The 24,081-nt window shown below is 39.4% G+C and overlaps 1 protein-coding gene across 2 annotated transcripts in view; it reads left to right on the forward strand.

Annotated features, from left to right (window-relative positions):
* Window positions 1–18,338, forward strand: part of LOC117710720 (cytochrome P450 2C19-like) — a 47,603-nt gene extending 29,265 nt beyond the window's left edge. Inside the window, exons 7-9 of one of the 2 annotated variants that reach the window (XM_076920343.1) lie at window positions 3,659–3,846; window positions 7,488–7,629; window positions 18,131–18,338. In XM_076920343.1, the coding sequence (XP_076776458.1) occupies window positions 3,659–3,846; window positions 7,488–7,629; window positions 18,131–18,144 (344 nt within the window). In that variant the 3' untranslated portion in view covers window positions 18,145–18,338. Of the gene's footprint in view, window positions 1–3,658; window positions 3,847–7,487; window positions 7,630–10,239; window positions 10,597–18,130 lie in introns of those variants that run through there. The other variant, XM_034505872.2, reaches the window with a different exon arrangement.
* The last annotated feature ends 5,743 nt before the right edge of the window (window positions 18,339–24,081 follow it).

Below are 24,081 nucleotides of genomic sequence, written 5' to 3' on the forward strand. Positions count from 1 at the left end.
CTCTTAGGGTCTGTATGACATCTGTCCAAGATCTTCTCGCTTTTGGAGTCTCTGTTGAGAAGTCTAGTGTAATTCTGATAGGTCTGCCTTCATATGTTACTTGGCCTTTTATCATTACTGCTTTTAATGTCCTTTCATTGTTTTGTGCATTTGGTGTCTTATTATGTGATGAAGGAGTTTCTTTACTGGTCCAATCTATTTGGTTTCCTGTAGGCTTCTTGCCCATTTGTGGGCATCCTTTTCTTTAGGTTAGGGAAGTTTTCTTTTATGATTTTCTTGAAGATGTTTACTGGCCTTTTTAGTTGGAAATCTTTGCTCTTCTTGTCTATACCTATCATTCTTAGCTTTGGTCTTTTTATTGTTTTCTGAGTTTCTTAGATGTTTTGCATTAGGAGCTTCTTGCACTTTGTATTTTCTTGGACTGTTGTGTCAATGTCTATTATGGTAGTTTCTACACCCGAGATTCTCTCGTCTATCGCTTGTATTCTGTTGATGATGCTTACATCTGTGATTCCTGATCTCTTTCTTCGGTTTTCCATCTCCTCTGTTGTCTCTCTTTGTGATTTTTTTATTGTTGTATTTTCAGTTTTAGATTCTGGATAATTTTCTTCAACTTATTTACCTGTTTGATTGTTTTTTTTTTTTATTTCTTTAAGGAATTTATGTGTTTCCTCATTAAGGGCTTCTTCTTGTTTATGTGTGTTCTCCTGTATTTCTTCAAGGGAGCTACCCATGTCCTCCTTAAGGTCCTCTATCTTCTTCATGAGATAGGATTTTAGATCAGAATCTTGCTTTCCAGGTATGTTAGAGTACGCAGGAGTTGCTGTTGCGGGAGAACTGTGTTCTGATGTTGCCAAGTAGCATTGGTTTCTGTTGCTTATATCCTTGTACTTGCCTCTTGTCATCTAATTATCTGTGGTGTTAAGTGGCCTTGCTGTTTTTGACTGGAGCCTGTCCCTCCTGTGAGCCTGGTTATGTTGGGCCTCCTTGGTTCAGGATGTCTCTAGGTATGGAAGGTGGTCTGGGAAGACTGATAAGTGGGCCTGGGTTGTCAGAACTCCTGGGGGTCAAGCTGTCTTTGGATATGGATGGGGTGGGGACAGCTGGAGCACACAGAATCTGCTTCTGGGAACAAGCTGTAAGAAACTTGTGTCTCTGGCAAGGCAGGAGGTCCTGCATCTTCTGGGCTCTGGGGGTCCTAGTTAGACCAGGTATTGGGGTAGGAATAGGGGACACCCCCACGATCCTGGGGATATCAGAACTCCTGGGGGTCAAACTGTCTCTCGGTGTGAGGGGGAGCTGGAGCACAGAATCTACTTACAGGCACAGTTGGAGATCTGAAGGAAGATGTGTCTCCAGCAGGTTCTCAATGATGATAATTTCAAAGCCCAGTTAGTCATTTTAAGTTTGGAGGATTTGAGATTGCCTAGTAAAATTGACCAATGAACATGCAGTATTCACTGGAGCTCAAAGAATTAGGAGGGGGATAAAGATGGACAAGTAATGGAAAGGGAGGATTACACAGAGGAGGAAGATTCCATAAAGAGGAAGAGTAAGCTGTGTATCTATTGTCCTCAGAGTTCATTCCATGTATGGAAATAACAAATGTCAAAGATTATAAGTTAATTATATCTCCTCATGGGCCAGGTGTTTTTTCAATGTCTCCATTTATCAGGAAACCAAGGTTTCCTATGGGAAAGAAGAGGCTTGCTTTAAAGAAATCTAGTTTGACAAGTCCTCTCAACAGAAATCTTTGGAAATGATTGACAGATGTATAGGATCAAAAGGAAAGTTGGTAAATCTGCAGATTTCAAACTTTCTACATCACGCTGGGCAGTAGTGGTGCATGCCTTTAATCCCAGCACTTGAGAGGCAGAGGCAGGTGGATTTCTGAGTTTGAGGCCAGCCTGGTCTACAGAGTGAGTTCCAGGACAGCCAGGGATAAACAGAGAAACCCTGTCTCGAAAAACTCAAATCTTCTAGATCTCTTCTTTCTGTTTCTTCAATTTAACTAGCAATATATACCTTTTATGGAGTACCTGTGAAGTACAAATCTCCATGTGTTACTATCTTAATAGATAATGCTCATGTAGTATCCATCACAATGATCAAAATGAAATAAGTGACACAAGATGTCAAGTTTTGTAGTTTCAGAAACCACTGTGGAAGATAAATCTTCAGGGAATCAATCAATCTTGTCATATATAGTGAATTCTTAAAAGAGGTTATTATTCTATTTACTCCTAGAAAAGAAGGGTGTTTTCAGCATTCTATGTTTGCTATGGAGTTTAATATTTTCCTTTTTTTCAAAAAATACTGGAACATACTACATTCAAATATCTGAAACCAAGTCATAAGAAGTAATGGGCTACATAAATCCAGAGTACTCATGAGGGAGCTTGAACTGTAAGGGAGGCTGTTGGGCATCACACCTAAAAACTCACCTACCAGTTCAGAATGGACTGATGGATAATAAAAATGTGAGAAGAGAACCAGAAAGTAAATAGAAATAAGTGGTTGATAGTGTGAAACTGCCCCATAATTGGGCATGTTTTAGTAGAACTTTGAAACATCTAGCTGAGTATTTCAAAGTAATTTTAATAAAATGAAAAAGTCTAAACTGATAAAGAGAAATAGAGTTAAGACCAAAATATAATCAACAATGAAAAGTCATTGTTTTCTTACCAGGGCACAGAATGTGCCCTCCTCCCTCATCTCTTCCCAGTCCCACCTTTGCCAGTGTCTAACCCCATTGGTTCTTGCCCTTCTCCTCAAAATAGAGGAGCCCCCTGTGGTACCATCTATCTTGGGGTATCAGGTTCAAGAGAGCCTAGACACATCCTCTTCCACTGAGGTCCAACCAGACAGTCAAGGTAGGGGGAATGGGATCCAGTGACAGGGAACAGAGACCAAAGCACACCCACTTCACTTGTTAAGAGCCCCATATGAAGACCAACTTGTAAATTTGTTACAAATGTATGGGGGGTCTAGTTCCAGCTCCTGCATGCTTTCTGGTTGGTGGTAGGGCACAGATTTTATGTAGTAACCAAGATTTAACCAATAAATATAACACAGTTGCCCTATGAGAATTGGACTCAGGGAAACTTGTTTATATTTAATATATCTACAAAATATAAAACCCTCATTCCTACATGAAGAAGAATTAAATTTCTCCAATGATAGATAATAATCAAATAGTCATTACATACAAACATAAATTTCAGGAGAAATAGTTAGAATATGACCATATTTGGAAAGTTAGACAGTATTACATACCTTTGGAAATTACATACAAACATTCACACAATACAATTTAAATTTATTTTTAAATTTACTGCAGTGTTTTGGTATAAACATGGTATTTGTTTAATAGTTTTCTTCCATAAGTGCAATTTTTCTTGACTTAATGTTTTGTTTATTATTTGAAATCAATAATGATATTGATTTTTAAGTATGCTAATTTATATACAAGGGCTATATATTGTGACATTTAATATATAGGATGTTAGTCTTTGTATCATAGCAACTGTTACTTCATTAGCATATATTATGCTTTCAAAATATTGCTAGGCATCTTAATTTTGCTACAAGTAACCCTGAGTTGTGAGCAGTGTGCCATTTCTTAGTATTTCTGTCATTTTTCACTATGCTGAAACAGCCAAGGTCCAGGAAGAGATTGACCATGTGATTGGTAGACATAGGAGCCCCTGCATGCAAGACAGAAATTACATGCCTTACACTGATGCTGTGTTGCATGAGATCCAGAGATACATTGACCTTATTCCCAGCAGCCTTCCCCATGCAGTGACCTGTGACATGAAATTCAGAGGTTATCTCATTCCCAAGGTAAGCTTCCTTCTTCTATACTGTACCTTAATACTCTTAATCTCAAGTAAGTGAGTGAAATTAGATCATTGGCCCAAGATATTGACTCTTGCAACTTAAGATTACCAATGTTAAAGAAAAAAATTATATATATATAAAACCTTCAGGGAGTTTAGTAAATTAAGCCAACCAAACCAAAGATAGTATATTTAAAATCAGACTGTATTAAAAATATTATAAAATCTTACAAATTTTTTATAAAAATCTTATAAAATTAAAAAAAATTTTATTAGATATTTTTATTTACATTTCTAATGTTATCCCCATTTCTGGTTTCCTTTCCAAAAACCCCTTATCCCATCCCCCCTCACCCTGCTTCTATGAGGGGGTTCCCCCACCCATCCACCCATTCCTGCTTCCCTGTTTTGGCATTGGCTCCCTACACTGGACCATCAAGCCTTCACAGGACAAAGGGTTTCTCCTCCCACTGATGTCCAAGAAGGCCACCCTCTGCTACATATGTGGTTGGAGCCATGGGATGCTCAATGTGTAATCTTTGGTTGGTAGATTAGTACCTGGAAGCTCTAAGGGGTCTGGTTGGTTCATATTGTTGTTCCTTCTATGGAGCAGCAAACCCTTTCAGGTACTTCAGTCCTTCCTCTAACTCCTCCATGGGGGACTTCATGCTGAGTCCCATAATAGGCTGTGAGCATATGCCTCTGTATTTGTCAGGTTTTGTCAGAGCCTCTCAGGAGGCAGCTATATCAGTCTCCTGTCAGCAAGAACTTTCTGGCATCCAAAATAGTGTCTGGGTTTGGTAACTGTATATGGGATGGATCCCCAGGTAGGACAGTCTCTGGGTGGCCTTTTCTTCAGTCTCTGTTCCACACTTTACCTCTGTATCTCATCCCATGAGTATTTTGTTTCCCTTTCTAAGAAGGACCAAAGTATCCACACTTTGGTATTCCTTCTTCTTGAGCTCCATGTAGCCTGTGAATTGTATCTTGAGTATTCTGAACTTTTGGGCTAATATCCACTTATCAGTGATGGCATACCATGTGAGTTCTTTTGTGATTGGGTTACCCCATTCAGGATATTTTCTAGTTCCAGTTCCATCTATTTACCTAAGAATTTCATGAATTTATTGTTTTTAATAGCTGAGTAGTACTCCATTGTGTAAATGTGCCACATTTTCTTTATCCATTTCTCTGTTGAAGGACATCTGGGTTCTTTCCAGCTTCTGGCTATTATAAGGCTGCTATGAACATTGTGAGCATGTGTCCTTGTTATATGTTGGAAAATCTTTTGGGTATATGCCCAGGAGTGAAATAGCTGGGTCCTCAGGTAATACTATGTCCAATTTTCTGAGGAACTGACAGACTGATTTCCAGAGTGTTTGTGCCAGCTTGTAATCCCACCAAAAATGGTGGAGTGTTACTCTTTCTCCACATCCTCACCAACATCTACTGTCACCTGAGATTTTGATCTTAGCTATTCTGACTGGTGTGAGGTAGAATCTCAGGGTTGTTTTGATTTGCATTTCCCTCTTGACTAAGGATGTTGAACATTTCTTTAGGTGCTTTTTGGCCATTCGATATTCCTCAGTTGAAAATGCTTTGTTTATCTCTGTACCCCATTTTTAATAGGCTTATTTGGTTTTCTGGAGTCTAACTTCCTGAGTTCTTTGTATATATTGGATATTGTAGTGGGATATTTTCTCTGCTACATTTGCAATAAAGCTTGGTGATTGGGGAGTATGTAAGGTAGGTAGAGTGAAGAGTTGTAAGGAGAGAAAGAGAGGAAGGAGAGGAGAAAGAATAGAGGGAGCAGCCATGGAGAACCACAGATAGGTGGAAAGCTGTCCTAGGCAGCAACTTCTATTAGAAGGTTAGATATTGGGTAACAACTCTCATCTTGTTAATTGAGCATTTCTAAATATATAACTCCTTTAGATAATCATTAAGCTTTAAGAGTCTTCTACCAGGTACCAAGAGGATGGTGGATATTGCCAGAGGCTCAGCCAAGTTTTGTGGAGGCAGCGTGGTTGGTTGACAAAGCCAGTTGCCATGCTGGCATCTTGTGGGTGCAAAGGTGGGTGTTTCTAGATAGCCAGAGCCAATCATAGAAGAATTCACAGGGTATGTCATAACTGATAAGTGGATATTAGCCCCAAAGCTCAGAATCCTTAAGATATAATTCACAGTCTCCATGAAGCTCAAAAAGAAGACCAAATTGTGGGTGCTTCAGTTCTCTTAGAATCTGAAACAAAATACTCATGAGAGCAAATACAGAGACAAAGTGTGAAGCAGAAATGGAAGGAAAGGACATCCAGAGACTGCCCTAACTGATTATCTATCTTATATACAGTACCAAACGCAGGCACCATTGTGGATTGAAAAAAAATACATGTTGACATGAACCTGATACAGCTCTTTTCTGAGAGATTCTGCCAGAGTTTGACAATTACCGAGGTGGATGCTTGCAGCCACCCATTGGACTGTGCAAAGTTTTCCCAAAGGAAGAGTTAGAGAAAGGAGTGGAGGAGCTGAATGGGCTAGCTATCCCACAGGAAGAACAACAATATCAACCAACTAGACCCCCCAGGGCTCCTAGGGACTGAACCACAACCCAAAGAGTACACATGGAGAAACCCATGGCTCTAGTCCCATATGTAGCAGAGGATGGCCTTGTTGGCCATCAATGGGAGAAGAGGCCCTTTATCCTGTAAAGGCTTGATGACCCAGTGTAGGGGAATAAGGGGTCAGGGAGCCAGGAATAGGTAGAAGGGTGGGGGAACACCTTCATAAAAACCGTGGGAGGAAGGTTATAATAGGTGGGGGGTTTTTTTGGGGGGGGACCAGGAAAAAGGATAACATTTGAAATGTAAATAAAGAAAACATTCAATTAAAAAAAGATCGAAATTATTTCAATAAAAATGTTACAAGCTAAAAAATGGCATTCAAATCTCTCCATTATAGAAGTTCTACTCTTTTTGTAATTAATAAAATATATGGTATGGCTCATTGACACCTTATGACTATCCCAGTTTTATGAGTCATCTGATTAGTTCTGCAGTTTCAGTGTTTATACTCAAGTAAACTGATGACCCTGATTGGAATTCTTAGAAAGTCAGGACTCAGGACATTTCCAAGTCTGCCATTGGTTTAGTTTTTTTCCCACTTGCCCTAATTTTGAAAAGGCCTCATCTATATTTTAAAATTAAGGCAAATAGATTGTGTGGCAAGAAAAACTGAATAATTTGGTTTTGGCCATATTATTCCACAATATATTGTGAATTTTATCAGACATTATTCATGCAACATTGCTATGAGCAGATATGAATCTTTCATTTGAAGACACATTCCAAGTATTCATGATGCAATAATAGTGGTGAAGAAGAGAAGTGGGTGGTGATGCATAACAGTGTTAAGCTTGTTGATAACAGAATATCCCATTAGTTTACTGGAGGACATTGTATCAAGATTACCATCACTGGACTACTGCCAATCCATCCCTGTGTGTTACATGATCTGTTTGTCTAGATATGCCTCTGCTCTTGTTTGGACATGATTTCCTCATAAACTTTGACTATGCTATGCACATTGTTACTCTTACTTTTATAACCTTTATATAACTTGACTTTTCTATTCTTCTGTTTCCAGGGTACCAGTGTCATAGCATCACTGACTTCTGTGCTATACGATGATAAGGAATTCCCCAACCCAGAGAGGTTTGATCCTAATCACTTTCTGGATGAGAGTGGCAAGTTTAAGAAAAGTGACTATTTCTTCCCTTTCTCAACAGGTAAGCAAAATTATGTCCTGGTCAATATTTCCACACCCTCTTCTACGATGCTTCCTGAGCCTTAGCTGTGGGAGTTGTGTTGTGGATGTTTCTCCTGGGGCTAGGTATTCAATGCTCAATTGCTCTTTGCATTTTGATCAGTTAGGGTTTTCTGTAAGGTTCTCTCTTTGTTGCAAAGACAAGTTTCTTTGATGAATGTGAGACAGACACTTGTCTGCGTATATAAATAAGTAGAATTATGACCTCACTATCTCAGAGAAGTTAAGTAGGTTCCAGTACCAGGCAGTATTTTCCTCCTGTTGAGGGGGCTTTAAGCCCAATTAGACAGCCACTGTTTACTAACAAGATGCATGTGTGTCACTATTGAAACCTTAGTGATATTTTGACATGCTTGGCATTATTGTGAATCATCAATATTATGGCTACATAGGAATATTGGTTGCCTCCTTCCCTTATGAAATTGTGCCTCCTAGAAATGACAGGGAAACTTGACCCATGATATTTCAGCAATACTTCTGCCTACACAAGACCTGAGCATGTACAGCACCAATAGGTATGCTAACATGAAACAGAAAAATCTCATGAGGCTCCATCCCTAAACAAAGAATTACAGACAACTGAAGAATGCTAAAAGTGGAAAAAATACTTTTCCCCATTGATGCGCCTCCTAACTGTTTTTATAATTCTAACTGATTAGCTTTTAAATCATATACATACAAGTAACACTAATGGAGCCAGCATGGTGTATTTTATATCTATATATACATATGTGTACATCTATATACATACACACACATATATATGTAATATATGTTACATGTTATATATGTAATATATTATATATGTAATATGTCATATATATATATATATATATATATATATATATACATATATATATCATGTATATATAACAGTAACAAAAAAGAGGCCATAAATTTGAGAGGGAACAAGCAGGGTATGGACAAGTTTACAGGATGCAAAGGGAAGGATTAAATGATATAATTATATTCAAATTTCAAAAAAAATTTTTCCCGGTAACAGAGTAACATGTATGTATCCCTTGAAACTTACATGTTTTTTCTTTTGGGATAGTAGATTAGATTTGATCTGATCATTATTCCCAATGCCCGTGTACGTTCTCTGAGACAAAATATATCTGCAGATCCACATTAGTGGGACTTTAGAATGTTTACCCATCCCTTCCAAACTCACCAACATAGACCATTGTGTGGTTGGATTGTGTGTCTAAATAGAACACTGAGCTACTATAGAAGTTTTCCTAGATAGTAAGACACCATGCACTCTGTTAGGGAAAGCAGCCAGTCTTATGATAACTCACTTCTTGGTACCAGTTTTCTCTACAGGTTACTTTCCTTGTTCTTGTGTACAGATACTGTTTAAGTAGCACCTTAAGGATTTATTTTGGCTTAAGGTTTGAGAGAGGATAGTTTATAATAGAGGAGGGGATATAACACAGAAGCCCCAGTTTGGGCAGGGAAATGACAGTTCCCTAGCAACTGCACACTGCCTGCAGCTGGGACTGCAGAAGGGTTGAAGTCAGCCCTTGTTACTTTGTGGGAAGCTTGGGGTACTGACAATATGTGGCTCTGGGGTGGCTAGAAAGATTCACCTGACATCTTGGCTGAACATGAAATAGACAGCAGACTGGAAGCTAAAGAGACTATAAACTTTAAAGACACATCTTCAGTGGCTGAGTTTCTATCCTAAAGTTCTACCTACTAAAGTTTCCACAACATTATAAAACAGCATTGCCAACTGTGGACTATATATTTAATTAAATACATGAGCCAATGGAGAATATTTTGTATTCGGTACACATTACAGATTCTTTTCTAAGTAACTGTCTCTGGTGACCACTGCCTGCCCAGTTGTAGCTGTGGACTGTCCATACATGCTGACTCAGTTTGCAATGATGTCAGGTTTTTTAATCCTCAGAGTAGTTTAATTTTTAAAATTTAGGACTATTCTCAGGATGGCTGCTGGCTATAGTACTCTGAGAATTTGCTAAGAAATGTGTGAAGGTTTTCTTTAAAGCTCCCTGGTTGTGAAGGGTTATCTGCTTATTTAAACTATTTTTTTTTTTTTTTTTTTGGTTTGGGTGGACCTTCTGTCCGTGTTGCCACACTTTCTCTTCTTTCTTTTCCCCCTTGATTGTCGTCTTTCACATTATCCTGGTATTTGGTTCCAAAGCAGTGGTATTCTGCCTCTTTTGCTGCGTTCTCCATATTCTCTGGAGTACATCTGCTCTCCTTTTGCGCTCTATTAAATCCCAGGTTTTACCAGGGCTACTCACCTGCATGAGCAGTTAGATAAGTGTTCCTTTGTTTTCATCATGTGTCTGGGAAGTCCAGTGTTCAGTGCTGCTATTTTACCCTCTAAAGCTTTGTATACAACCATTTTAATATTGTGTTTTCTAGTATCAGACATGGAGAAAAATATGTCCATCATTTTTACATTTATCATTCAAATGATATCCATTCATCTATATCAAAGAGTGACATAGATTCTTTTTTATTATAGCTGCAAGTGTAGTTCTTGTCCCAATCATGCACAAGGAGTTAATTACAATCTGAGTTTTTTTTATTGCAGGAAAACGAATTTGTGTGGGAGAGGGTCTGGCTCGAACAGAATTATTTTTATTCCTGACCACCATTTTACAGAACTTTAAGTTGAAGTCTCCAGTTGATTTAAAAGACCTTCATACTACCCCAGTTGCCAATGGATTTATTTCTGTGCCACCCAAATTCCAGATGTGCTTCATTCCCATCTAAATGGATTTCCCTTCTAAAGCCCTTTCCTTGAGGATATAGTTGATGTCTTCTGTCAGGCCTGTCTCTCTGGCCCTACCACCTGAGTTCTGGGATTCCTTATATATATCTGCACAAACTAATCCATTGTCTTCTTTGTTCATAAGGCAATCAATAACAGATTAAAATAATGTCCCAAGATGGTCTTGTTTTCTTCATCACAATACATAAAGAGAAAGCATAACATCTCTGACTTTCTATCTTCTATTTGAGGCAATTTTTAGGGTCACTGCAAAGCAAGTATGCAATTTTCTATGTTGTGCAATGATTTATTGACTTCAGCATTGTTAGTTCTTATTGATGGTGAATTACTAATATAATTGCTTTAAAACTAAGAAATGTGACAGTTTTAAAGCCCTGTGTGTTTAAATAAAAGTATTATAATTCTGGTCTGTTTGCAAAGTTTTTTTTTTTTTTTTTTGTATGGTCTCATGTAGTCCAGGCTAGACTTAAACTCACTATGCAGCTGAATGTAAGTTTAAATTTCAAATCACCTGCTCCAGTACCCGAGTTCTAGGATTACACACACACACACACACACACACACACACACACACACACACACACACGTATTGCACAAACTGATCCATTGTCCTTCTTGGTTCATAAGGTAAGTAGTAAATCAAAATAATGTCTCTTGATGGTTTTGTTTCTTCATCATAATCCATACAGAAGAAGAAAGAACGAGTATTAGGAAGGCTCTTTAGCTGAGTGTCACTTATAGTAAGTGCAGTATTGGATCAGAATGAGAAAACTGATGTTATAAAAGATCACAGAGAAAGGGCCTGACATAGAGAGAATGGCACACTAACTGTCATGATTCTTCTCTCTTAGATTATGTTACTTTGAACATAAACACTTAGCATGGTCTTTTCAGTTTATGACTCTTAGCTAGAACCAAATATGAATCCATGCTTCCACACTAGAAATCATGTGCTGTATGTATTATCCTTCTCTCCCAAAGAAGACCAGAGTTCTTGAAGTCTCATCAATTACTTTTTCTAATTTCCATATATTTTGTTATATCAATAAGAACTATAGTAACCTGATTCTATGACTCTGAAGTCATTAACATCATTGAGTCACTAGAAAACATATGAATGTATATTCAGATATCATTAAATTCTGGTTAACACTTTCCTTTCTTTCAAAGAAGCTTATAGCAGTCATTGACCTTTAAACATTTTTCTTTTACTGGATATTTTTTCCTTTTGTTGAGACAGGGTTTCTTTGTGTAGCTTCAGCTGTCCTAGAACTCACTCTGTATACCAGACTGGACATAAACTCAGGAATCTGCTTGCCTCTGCCTCCTAAGTGCTGGGATTAAAGGTGTGTACCACCACTGCCTGGTGATATTTTCTTTATTTACATTTCAAATGTTATCCTCTTTCCAGGTCTCCCCTCTGGAACTCCCTAACCCAACCCCCTGCCTCTATGAGGGTACTCCCCTACCCACCCAACAACCCACCCACTCCCACCTTCCCACCCTTACATATTATATATATATATTGCATATTATATATATAATGCATATTATATACATACACACATATATGTATGTATGTATGTATGTATGTATGTGTGTATATATACATATTCTATTTTTATGTATTCTTTATTCCAGAAGAGGGCACCAGATTTCATTAAAGACAGTTGTGTGCCACCATGCTGGGAATAAAACTCAGGACCTCTGGAAGATCAGCCACAGAGCCATCATTCCAATATAATCATTAGCCCTTGAAGCTTCGTTTCACAAAGGAATCTCCTTGCCATTGTCTTTGTTATAGCTGCAAACATAGTGCTTGTTCCAGTGAAATACAAGGAGTTAATTAAATATATATATATATATATATATATGTATATATGCAGAAAAATAGATATGTGTGTGGGACTGTGAAAGGATAGCATGTTTTCTGGTCAAGCAATGGTTAGAGATGGATGGAGACCCAACAGGTATCTCTGCAAGGGACGCCATGCTCCCAGACTCCAGGCTCCTGACAGGAGGCAGAAAACCTCCATTGATCCGTGCTTTTCAGTCACATAGGGCAAAGCCTCTACCAGCCCCTCTACAGTTTGAGGGCGTGGCTACAGGCCACAAATCCTCAAGATATCTCCAAGTTAATGAAATACCTAAAGACCAGAGTGTGTAGCCAATTGAGCATTCTTTTCCATACCTTCCTCCTTGCAAAAGATACTTAACCTCAGGAGTGCCCTGAGGACACGGGGGTACAGTTTCATCCACTTTTCATCATGAAAATAACCCTTTTAAAACCATGGACTTCCTTGTGTCTTTGGGGCCCACCATAGAGAACTGTACAGGAGGCCTTCGATTCCTGAACTGCTGTCTAATCTCCTGCCAATGACCCCTCTACATTCCAGCCATGGAGCTCACCAACTCAACAAGGTAGCCAAGCCAGCCATGACCCAGCCAAGTGAGTCACCATAACCAAGAGTCTTCACCCTACAGGGCACTGCCGGAGCATCTCCCTCTTACTCCTCTAGGCTGCAGGCTTATCTAGCCTGTATGTCCCTGGATCTCAGACTTTCTGCAGCCTCCTAGTGGCACCTGGGAGCCCAAGAACAAACACTAGCTGGTCTCCATCTAGCCACTTTGGCCCAGAGACCCCAGACCAGAGAGCTCTGCCCCCATGGGGTCCCAGGCTGAGACCTCTCCATGTCCAGGTAGAGCCCTGTGGCTTCTGATAGCCCAGTGTCCACCTGGCACTGCATGGAATGAACTCAGTCAAATTTCCACGCTTCTGCCTCCCTGAGCCATGGCAAACACACGATCCACAACTCAGCCCAACAGGACTCACACCCATGTGCGAGATACAGCCCCACATCTGTGTGAGAGGACCTGTCTCAAATGAAGTTATTTTTATTCTTCACTACCTTTTTATAGAACTTTAACCTGAAATCTCCAGTTGACCCAAAATAACTTGATACCACTTATTAATGTAAGATATTAATGCTTAGATGCATATATATTTGCACATATACATGCGCATATTGCCAATTTACTTCCAACACACACCATATATACATATGCATTTATATGGGATTACATATAATTCATTGTTAAATTGAACTCATGTAGCATGTATCTTGCATTTTGCTATTTTCTATATAAATGTAACTTTTATTCATCGGATATAATTGCTGTCTTGGAGGCTTACTATTGAAGAAGCTTACCCTTCCTACTTCTCTCTGAACTCTGGCTGGTTGGTTTAACTGAACTATTTTGATCCAAAGTCCTCTCCAAGCTGTTTGACTCAATCTGGCTTCTCTCGGCTTCTTTTTCAATGGCTCTGCTTGGCTTGAAACTAACTCTGGAAAATTGTTCTAATCTTCAGGCTTCTTCTTATTCTCTGGCTTCAGCTGCTTTTGCTGACCTGCACTGAACTGCATGGACTCATAAACAAACTCAGATCCACTGCACTGCACTCACTGCACTGATTCCAAACTCACTCAACTGTTCAACACAGAACTGACTGACTCTTTCTTCTTGGACTGCTCTTAAATAGCTTCTCTTACCTGTCCCATTACTGTGAGAGTTGGGTACATCCTATCTCTGACTCTTTTTGTGAAATCTTTCTCTGATGCATCACTTTGTCTGCCCACCAATTAGATGTCACTTTCAAACATGGCTGTTTCCTTCCATAAACTAATTTTACCTTAAAGATGCATACCAAGTATGTGTTGTAGAAAATTTTAATCCCAATCTGGAGTTTATACCCAGTCTTGATCACTCAGTTCCTGGATAAAAGACACACAAGTTTTATTATTTACAATAAGCCTTAAAAAGCACAAGAGCTGGGCAAATATCTACCCTCTATGCTATTAAAATTTACTTTCCTATTGATAACATTAAGTAATTACTTACCACATTTCATCTGGGCTGCTCTTAAATTTAATGGGCCAACCCTCAGGCCACATTTTCATGACTCACCTAACCCATGGTGGCTTCTCCATCATTCCATTCTTCTCTCCCTCATGGTTCTTCCCCCATCCTAAGCCCCGGAAATCTTAATCCTACCTATGTTTCTTCTGCCCAGTTATTGGTTATTGGCATCTTTATTTACCAATCAGAAAAAAATGGGGGATAAGGTCACATAATGTCACTTGAGTCTATGTGTGGACTCTCTCTTCTCTGGGGTAACCAGACCTTGAGGAACCAGTGTTAGGATTAGAATACAGGCAGCACTAGGCCAACCCGCTACATGGGTATGTCTATATTTCAACTAAGGGGATTAAGGTGTGTGATGTGTCTGCATTCCAGCCAGATCACACAGACTTAGGTCTTTGGATATGGTCCCTTGCCAGAGTGGCCATGTTGCTGGATTAAGGTCCCCTTATACTTCTATAAAACAGTACTCCAGAAAAATCCTCAGGATAACAGAATGATGATAAATGATCTAAAAATCCCTCCCACTTTATTTTTATTGGATATTTTATTTATGTATATTTCAGATGTTATCCACTTTTTCTATTTCCCCTTCCCCAGAAACTCCCTATCCCATGCTCCTTCATCCTGTTTCTATGAGGGTGTGCTCCCACCCACCCACTAACCTACTTCAACCTCCATGTCCTCCAATTTCCCCACATTGTGGCATTCAGCCTTCAAGGGATCAAGGATTCCTTTCACACTGATGCTCAATAAGGCCATCCTCCAGTACATATACAGCTGGAACCATGTGTCCTTCCATGTATGTTCCCAGGCTCTCAATTTAGACCCTGAAATCTCTGGTTGGTTGGTATTGTCACTCTCCCCATGGGGCCACAGTTCCTTCAGCTCCTTCAGTCTTCTCTCTAACTCTTCCACTGGGGACCTGGCGATCAGTTCAATGGTTAGCTGCCAGCATCCGCCTCCATATATGTCAGGCTCTGGCAGAGCCTCTCAGGAGACAGGTATATCAGGCTCTGGTGAGCATGTACTTCCTGGCATCCACAACAGTGTCTGCATTTGGTGACTTTGCATGGGATGGATCTCCACATGGGAAAGTCTCCAGACAAACCCTCCTTCATTCTCTGCTCCATATTTTGTTTTTGTATTTACTCCCATGAATATTTTGTTACTCCTTTTAAAATTTAATTTAATTTTTAAAATAAACTTTTATTGGATATTTTATTTATTTACAATAGACATGTCATCTCCTTTTCCCATTTTCCCTCCCTAGAACCACCTATCCTATCCCCCTCCTCCTTTCTGCTTTTATATCATCTTAATTATGTGCAAGTATTAAGGTCACTTCTAGGTTGAGGGACTAGCAATACAATGGATGCAAATAGTCAAGGAACAAGCAAGACAATAAACACAAATAGTCAAAGAATAAGCAAGAGATTAAACCCAATTATGTACATACTCCCATGATCACTGTTTCTAAGGGCTTATCTGGATGACCAAAATATCTGAGCCTACTTCCCTGTCCTATTCTAAAGTCATTTTCATGTCTGAAGCCTAGTTATTTGTTCTAACCAAAAAATTTAGATACCTGTCTGAAATTACTTTTGTTCTAGCCTAATATTTCGATTCCTACCTGAAATTACTTCTTTGTTCTAGCCTAATGTTTTTTTTTTCCTGACCGAAGCCCATTTCCTTGTCCTTGGCCAATGTCATATTTCTGCCAGGCAGCCCATTTCCTTGTCCTTGGCCCATGTCAGATTCTTGCCAAGCAGCCCCAGAGCCTCTCTGCCTCTCCCATTTTTTTAATTCATTACCAAGACTCAGCCTGTCTTAGGTCATTCTGACAAGAATGCCTTCCTTACCCATAATGGAATATGCATTATCCAAAGCAATGCACTTATGTCTTAGGTTGGTAAGGCTCTGTGCAGAATCTTACCTGTCCTTGGCTTGCCAACCTATTAATTTAGTAACTCTGTCTAGGGGTTCATTTTCAGGTTCAAGCTATGTACTTTGGCTGCAAACATGTTGATGTTGTTAAAGAAGACTTTGACATGATGGTCAGGAATAAAAATAATCCCAGGAAAAAAGGGCAAGTATGATCAAACTATATATGCCATTTTTGAAGCCTGACCAAAATAGAAATACTGACCTCAGGCCATGAGTAATTTTATCTACATTATCGACTGCATCAATGCTCAGCAGAGCAGCATTCTTGAAATCCATAAGCTCCCTATGTATTGTTAAAACTTCCAGAGAGGTGTTAGAATTATGCCAAATACAAGTATAAGTGTCTTTAAACTTCTTCCTAATTATAATGACTACCACTGTAAATTTTAGAACCAACATGTATCCAATGGTATTTGACGTGGCACTCGAGATGGCTTTTTACCTTTAAATTCTGAACCTCCTTCCAAAAATTTGAATAGGATAAAGAATATCAATCTGTTCTTCCAAATGCCTATTTAAGTCCTCTCATATATTCAACACATTAGTAACATTTTTGCTAAATGATTAACAAATGTCTTAACTTTTTGTGTCATAGCAACTGTAGAAGTAGAAGAATTGGTGCTAGCAATTAATGTAATTAAAACTGTTATACCAGCAATAATCAAGCCCACTACCCTTTTGCTTCTGCTTAAAGCCTGACTAATTTCTCCCAGTACTTGCAAGCTATTTTTAGAATACCAAGGTTCTGTGATGCTCTGGGCACTAAAACACAAGCTGGTTGATAGACCTCCATAACTGACATGCCAGATTTAAACACAAACACAATTAGAAGTTATACAATCAGTGCAACATACATTAATTACTATAGGCAAAATAAAAGTATTTTTAACTTGACAATTAAAAGAGCTTTAACACATGTGCTAACACCTGTTTGAAATCCAGATCCTGCCCCAACTTCATCTCTTTATACCATAACAACATAGAGAACTGCAGCTAATTTCCATATATGTCTCTGAAAATGTCCAGAACCAGACTTCCAAATGATTGTTATTTCTGATATTGGTTTGATTTCTAGACCAGTCTATGTTTGAATATGAATAACTGGTCACATTTAATAAAAATACAAGAGGCATTATAACTTCTCTTTTTGATTCTCTATTTCACAAGGTCTAAGAACTTGAGGCAAGGCAGCTTGTTCCATCAGGGGTATAAGTAAGCAATGGTGGGTTGGGAACATATGTCCAATATGGCTTGTTAGTCAACATTGTCCAGGAACTCAGCAAGCTCACAGGGCAACATCATTCTTTGTCCTGGGATCAGCATGTCTCACCATCACTCTGGTAGCCACCATGCTCCTTCAGTATCCTGTAGAAAAAACACAAACATGCCCTCTTCCCCATATTTAATACCTGATTGGGATCATGCCTTATGCTAGTAAGTGGATCCTTCCCTTTCACCTATGTATAAGTATGCCTAGTTGTAGAGTGCCATAGACACTCAGCAGAACATTCCTTGGCATCCAAATTTAAAACAAAAACAAAAAAACAAATAAAACATCCAAGCTTTAAAATAAAAAATAAAAAGAACATGATTTAAATAAATTTGTGTTGTACAGGGATATAGCTCTCCCTTTTTTATTTTATGAAGAAATTGTTTTAAAGTTCCATGGGCCCTTTCCACATTCTCTTGTCTTTGACAATTCTAAAGAATACTGGTAATATGGGTAATGTTAAATCGCTGTTAAAAATTCTCAAATGTTTGACTGAGATATCCAGTCCCATAACTTGTCTTTTGTTTTTCTTTTTGTTTTGTTGTTTGTTAGGAGCCGCAATATAATCTGCCACCCCAAGTTGGCGCTACATTGATCTGCGCAGTTGCTAGGCTGAGAGGCGTGCCATAGTCACTGAATGTTGGGTGGTGAGCGAACAGCCAATCAGAAGTGAATACGTCACTCTAGACTGTACTTAAGCCAAGCCCCTTCCTCAGCTCACCCCTTCCGCGTTTTCCAACGTGTGTGATAAAGAGTAAAAGTCCTCGTTCTGCAGATACACCCGACTCGTGTTTTATATTCCACGGATGGTAAAGTCTCGGGGGATGTGCGTTAGAGGGTATGCATGGTAGATCTGGTGCCGAGAACCCTGGAATTTCCAGGCGCTGCGAGAGTTCCAGGCGCGCAGGAACCTCTAGGCGTGGAAACTTCTAGGCGCAGCGGAGGGACCCCGAGACTTGAGGAGGGTTAAAAAGACTGCAGGTGTGCGGGGTACACCTTTAGAAGGTATGGCCGGAGTTGAAATCTTGACAAGCGGATTTAAATCCACCGCGGCCACTTCATTAATTAAACTCTTGCTCATATTGCAATTGTTTTATGGCTACTCGGACATATCAGAACTAAAGTGTGTTGGCAGGCTACAAAAAAGGCCTGGTGATAAAAGGGAGTGTTCAAAGGGAACACAGACTGCTGCAGAGTCCATGGAACCACCGGCAGGTGGGAGAAGGTTGCAGACAAAGCAAGCCGGGCGGTGGTGGCGCACGCCTTTAATCCCAGCACTTGGGAGGCACAGACAAGCAGAGGAGAGAGATAGTGCGAGCTTAAAACAACAAAGGATTTTTGAAAATGACTCGGCGGATGCTGCCGCCTCTCGCGGGAACGGGAGGCTGCGAAATTGCCTAGGCACGTTTTGCGGGCCGGGGAGAGAGAGGCTATTTGTGCTTATTCCACAGGTGAAAACAATTTAATTTGGGACCGCGGCGGTGACAATGGCAGCGCGGGAGGCTCTCGGTGGCGGCTGGAGCCAGATTCTATAGCCCGGGGTGGGCCCGCTTCAGTCCATCCATCCTTCAGCTCCTCTCGCCTTCAGGAGCGAGGCCGTGATGGCGAAACTGTCTGAAGATCAAAAAGAAGGAAGCTGGATTACAAGATTTTGGCTCTGACTCTCCTGCCATTTGGTGATGGGTATACCGCCGTGGGCCATGGTCAGATACATAGTTAAACGGTCAATAGCTCAGCTAAGAGTTTAAAAAATTTTAATTTGCCTATGTTTATAGAAAAAAGATACAACACGTGTCTTTTAAGGTTTACAGTTTAAATTTAAGGTTTTAAATAAAAGCAAAATCACTCAGTTAGAGAATGCACCTGAACTGGCAGGCAGGCAGGCAGGCAGAGGGAGGTTAAGTGCATTTACATTTAAATTAAGACCTGCAGGCTGCAGCCAGAAAAAGCCCAGCAGCTTTCGTTCTGAGTCTAAAGACCAGATCCTAAAAATGTGCTTATAAAATATGGTTCAAATTATTTTAATTCCTTTATATTCAAAGTTGTTAAAAACGAGATGCCTTAGATTCCTTTAATATGTGTAACAATTATTAGAAAATAAAATTGGCTTTTATCCGATATTCTCATGGGACAAAAAAGATTGGTTATTAAATTAATCCAAAATAAAGTTCAAATTTAAGTTTTATACAGCATAACTTGTCTTCTCCAGCTACCATTTCAATAAATGTTTACATAAAAAATATTTTTATACCATTCCTTTACATTTCTGATAAGGTAAAAGGTTTACAGTTAATAAATTTATTCATAATGTTAAATTTTGTTGTTGCTTTAATACAAAAAGGTTAAGAGGTTAAATCTTTTGGTGTGTATTATTCATATGTGATATTTTATTAGTAGATTTCTCTAAAGAAATTTTTTCTACAAGCTATTGCTTCAATATAATGAGCTTTAAAAATTTTTAAAATACTTGTTACTTCAAAAAAAAAAAGATTCAAAGACAGTGTCTTTCAATATTTGAGTCAATTTGGCTTTAAAAATAGCTCAGCCATTAAAGGCTGGACTTAATTTAAAATATAAAGGCTAAACTCCCAGTGGCCACGTGGTGTCTCACAACCATTTGTGGTGGGGATCTAACGCCATCTTCTGGCTTGTGAGTGTACATGCAAAGGAAAATAGTTTACTTTTAATCTTGATTTACTCTTAGTGATTTTTAAAGGTTGTTAAGAGATATTATTTGACTAAAACCTCATTTTAAGCTTAACATAGGAGGATTTAAAACCTCTGTTTAATGTTTTCAAAGGGATGTAAGTCCTAAATTAAATCATATGTATATTTTCTTGAGTTTATCTTGCTTCAACACAATTAAATTATGTGTTGTAGCCACTGTTTTAAATGTTAAAAAGGGGTATATCTGCCTTTGTCTTGTTAAATATGTTTCATAAAGTGCAAAATGTTTCAGCTACAAGATTTAATATCTCTAGCCATTTAAATAACATTAAAAATTAATAAGGTGTTTGGAAATACATCTGCACAACCGGTGTTGGTGTGTGTAGACCCTTCATTTTTCTTTATGTTATCCAACTTTCAAAATAATTCTGATACCTTGGATTGTAAAAATGTTACATGCTTTTAGCACAAGGCTAGAATGGATCACTAGACCTAGCCTTGGTTGTGCATGTGCCTACCTTTGTGCCCATCTCAGTACATCATTATGGAGACTTAAAATAGACTTTGGTCAATCAGAGAGTTGATTGGCTCTAAGCCCATGTGAAGCAGCTCACAGATGTGGTTCAAATAAGCTGTGTGTCAGCAGCCCCACATCCAGGTGTTACACCTCTGAGATTTGTGAATGATGCATTTATTTAAAGCCATAATCTTTCTGCTTATTTAAAAGGAAAGTGGAATGGGAAGTTGGACCAGATACAACAGCAATTGCAAATTGCAAATCCGGATTTCCAGCCTTGATGGAGTGCGGATGGAACCTGTTTCCTGTGGAGATTTTACTTCTTAAATGTCTTCTGCCCTTTTCTTTCTTTCTTTCTTTCTTTCTTTCTTTCTTTCTTTCTTTCTTTCTTTCTTTCTTTCTTTCTAAAGAGCGGGAATAGGCTTGCTTGGTACAGCCCTATGATGTGAAGTAGTATTCATAGATGGTTGGTTTGTAAGCTCAGAGCCCAGCAAAAATGTGAAGAGGTAGCTTAAAGCCTAAGCACTCGCAGCCTTAGAGCAAGAGTCTCTCCCTGAAATTTGACTATCTAGGCTAAGAAAATAGCCTATGACAGAGACCCCCTCAGTCTATGCACTCCAGGGGCTCAGCCCATTGCACTGGGTTAGATGAGAGGTCTAAGTCCAGCCAGCTCTTGCCTAAATAATTGTGGTACCTAATAGTAGGTTGACAGCCCTTGCACTCCTGGGAGCTATACTCCATTGCACAGGAATGGGTGTCAATTCTCTTTATATCTCCTTAGCCCTAGCACCCAGAGGACTGGTTTCCATTGCACCTGGAAGGGTAAGGAAAAATCTTCGGGCTATAAGCTCTTGATCGCTTATTCCCCCACGATGGAGTTTGCTTGATCGGGTTTGAGTTCGAATCTTAATTGGTGCTACATTTAATAGGCAAAAGGCTGTTTCATATTAATAATTTAAACAGGGGGAGATGTTAGGAGCCGCAATATAATCTGCCACCCCAAGTTGGCACTACATTGATCTGCGCAGTTGCTAGGCTGAGAGGCGTGCCATAGTCACTGAATGTTGGGTGGTGAGCGAACAGCCAATCAGAAGTGAATACGTCACTCTAGACTGTACTTAAGCCAAGCCCCTTCCTCAGCTCACCCCTTCCGCGTTTTCCCACATGTGTGATAAAGAGTAAAAGTCCTCGTTCTGCAGATACACCTGACTCGTGTTTTATATTCCACGGATGGTAAAGTCTCGGGGGATGCGCGTTAGAGGGTATGCGTGGTAGAGTTGTTTTTATTTTTTATCATTGGGTACTTTATTTATCTACATTTCAGATGGTATCCTCTTTCCCCATTCCCCCCCCCCCCCAGAAATGCCTTAAACCATCCTCCCTCTATGAGGGTTTGCCTCAACTCATCTACCAACTCCAACCTCACCGCTCTTGAATTCCCTCTCTTTGGGGCATCCAGCCATCAAGAGGCCAAGACCCTCCTCTCCCACTGATGCCCAACAAAGCCATCCTCTTCTACAAATACAACTAGAGACATAGGTTCCTCCATGTGTGTTTCCAGGCTAGCTGTTTAGACCCATGTTTGTTTGGTTGGTTGGTGTTTTTGCAAACCCCCTCAACTCCTTCAGTCTTCTCTCTAACTCCTCCACTGGGGACCCTGTGATCAGTTTGATGGTTAGCTGTAAGCATCTGCCTCTGTATATGTCAGGCTCTGGCAGTGCCTCTCAGGAGACAGGTGTATCAGGCTTCTGTCAGCATGCACTTCCAGACATCCACAACAGTGTTTGCATATGGTGATTGCATCTGGGAAAGATCTCCAAGTGGGGCGGTCTTTAGATGGCCTCTCCTCCAGTTTCTGCCCCACACATTGTTTCCTATTTGCTCCTGTGAGTATTTTGTTACTCCTTCTAAGAAGGACCGAAGAGCCCACACTTTGGTCATTCTTTTTCTTGGCTTCATGTGATCTGTGAGTTATGTCTTGGTTATTGTGAGATTGTGGGCTAGTAACCACTTATCAATAAGTGCATACTATGTGTGTTCTTTTGTGATTGAGTTACCTCACTCAGTATGATATTTTCTAATTTCTTTATTTGCCTAAGAATTTCATGGATTGTTTTTAATAGTTGAATTGTCCACCATTGTGTAAATGTACCACATTTCTTAAATCCATTCCTCTGCTGAAGGAAATTTGGGTTCTTTCCAGCTTCTGGCTATTATAAATAAGGCTGCTATGAACATAGTGGAGCATGGGTCCTTGTTATATGTTAGAGCACATTTTGAGGATATGCCCAGGAGTGGTATTGCTAGATCCACAGGTAATACTATGTCTAATTTTCTGAGTAACCACCAGACTAATTTCCAGGATGGTTGTGTCGGCTTACAATCCTACCAACAATGGAAGAGTGTTCCTATTTCTCCACATCCTTACCAGTATCTGTGGTTGTGTGTTTTTAGTCATAGCCATTCTGACTGATGTGAGGTAGAATCTCAGGGTTGTTTTGATTTGCATTTCCCTGATGACTAAAGATGTTGAACATTTCTTTAGGTGCTTCTTGGCCATTTGACATTCCTCAGCTAATTGAAAATTCTTTATTGAGCTCTGAACCCCATTTTTTTTTCAAATTTTTTATTGGATATTTTATTTACACTTCAGATGGCATCCCCTATCCCCATTCTCCCCCCCCACACACACCCCTTAGGAAACCCATATCCCATGCCCCCTTTTCCTTTTTGCATTTATACATTTTTTAAAAAAGAATGTTAATCATAGGCTTTATAAGTTTGGAATTGTTCAATCAGAGGTGTAACCCACTGACCGACTTAGATATAACAACTATCTTTGACTGGTGGAGATACATGAATATCTGCCTCCCTGTCTCCCCCCTTTCTCTCTTTCATCACCTAGCTTCTCCTCTCCTTCTTCTTCTCCTCTTCTTACTCCTTTTCTTCCTCTCAGTACTCCTCCTACCTTACCTCCTCCTACACATCACCCTTCCTGTTAAAATGAAACTTTTCTCTCAAAATACAATTAGAGCATAATTATGCCAATTTGTACCAGTGAGGTACAGGATAGTCCTAATACCCAGTCCATCCTTTTGTTGACTAACCAGCTCCTCTGTCACCTATTCTAACTAGAACATTTAGTTTTGAACCTGGCTTTAGGATGAATGTCAGCTGATGACCATCCACTCAAATCTTTTCTCTTAAGGTCAATAGCTATATGTTTTCAACCCCATCAGAAATCCAGAATGACTGAGTTAACTATAATTGTGGGAAGCACAAATCATAGTTTCTAAAACTTAGCCAATTTATAGAGACC

The sequence above is a fragment of the Arvicanthis niloticus genome, chromosome 1 (genome assembly GCF_011762505.2).
Source record: "Arvicanthis niloticus isolate mArvNil1 chromosome 1, mArvNil1.pat.X, whole genome shotgun sequence".
In the NCBI taxonomy this organism is placed as follows: domain Eukaryota; kingdom Metazoa; phylum Chordata; class Mammalia; order Rodentia; family Muridae; genus Arvicanthis; species Arvicanthis niloticus.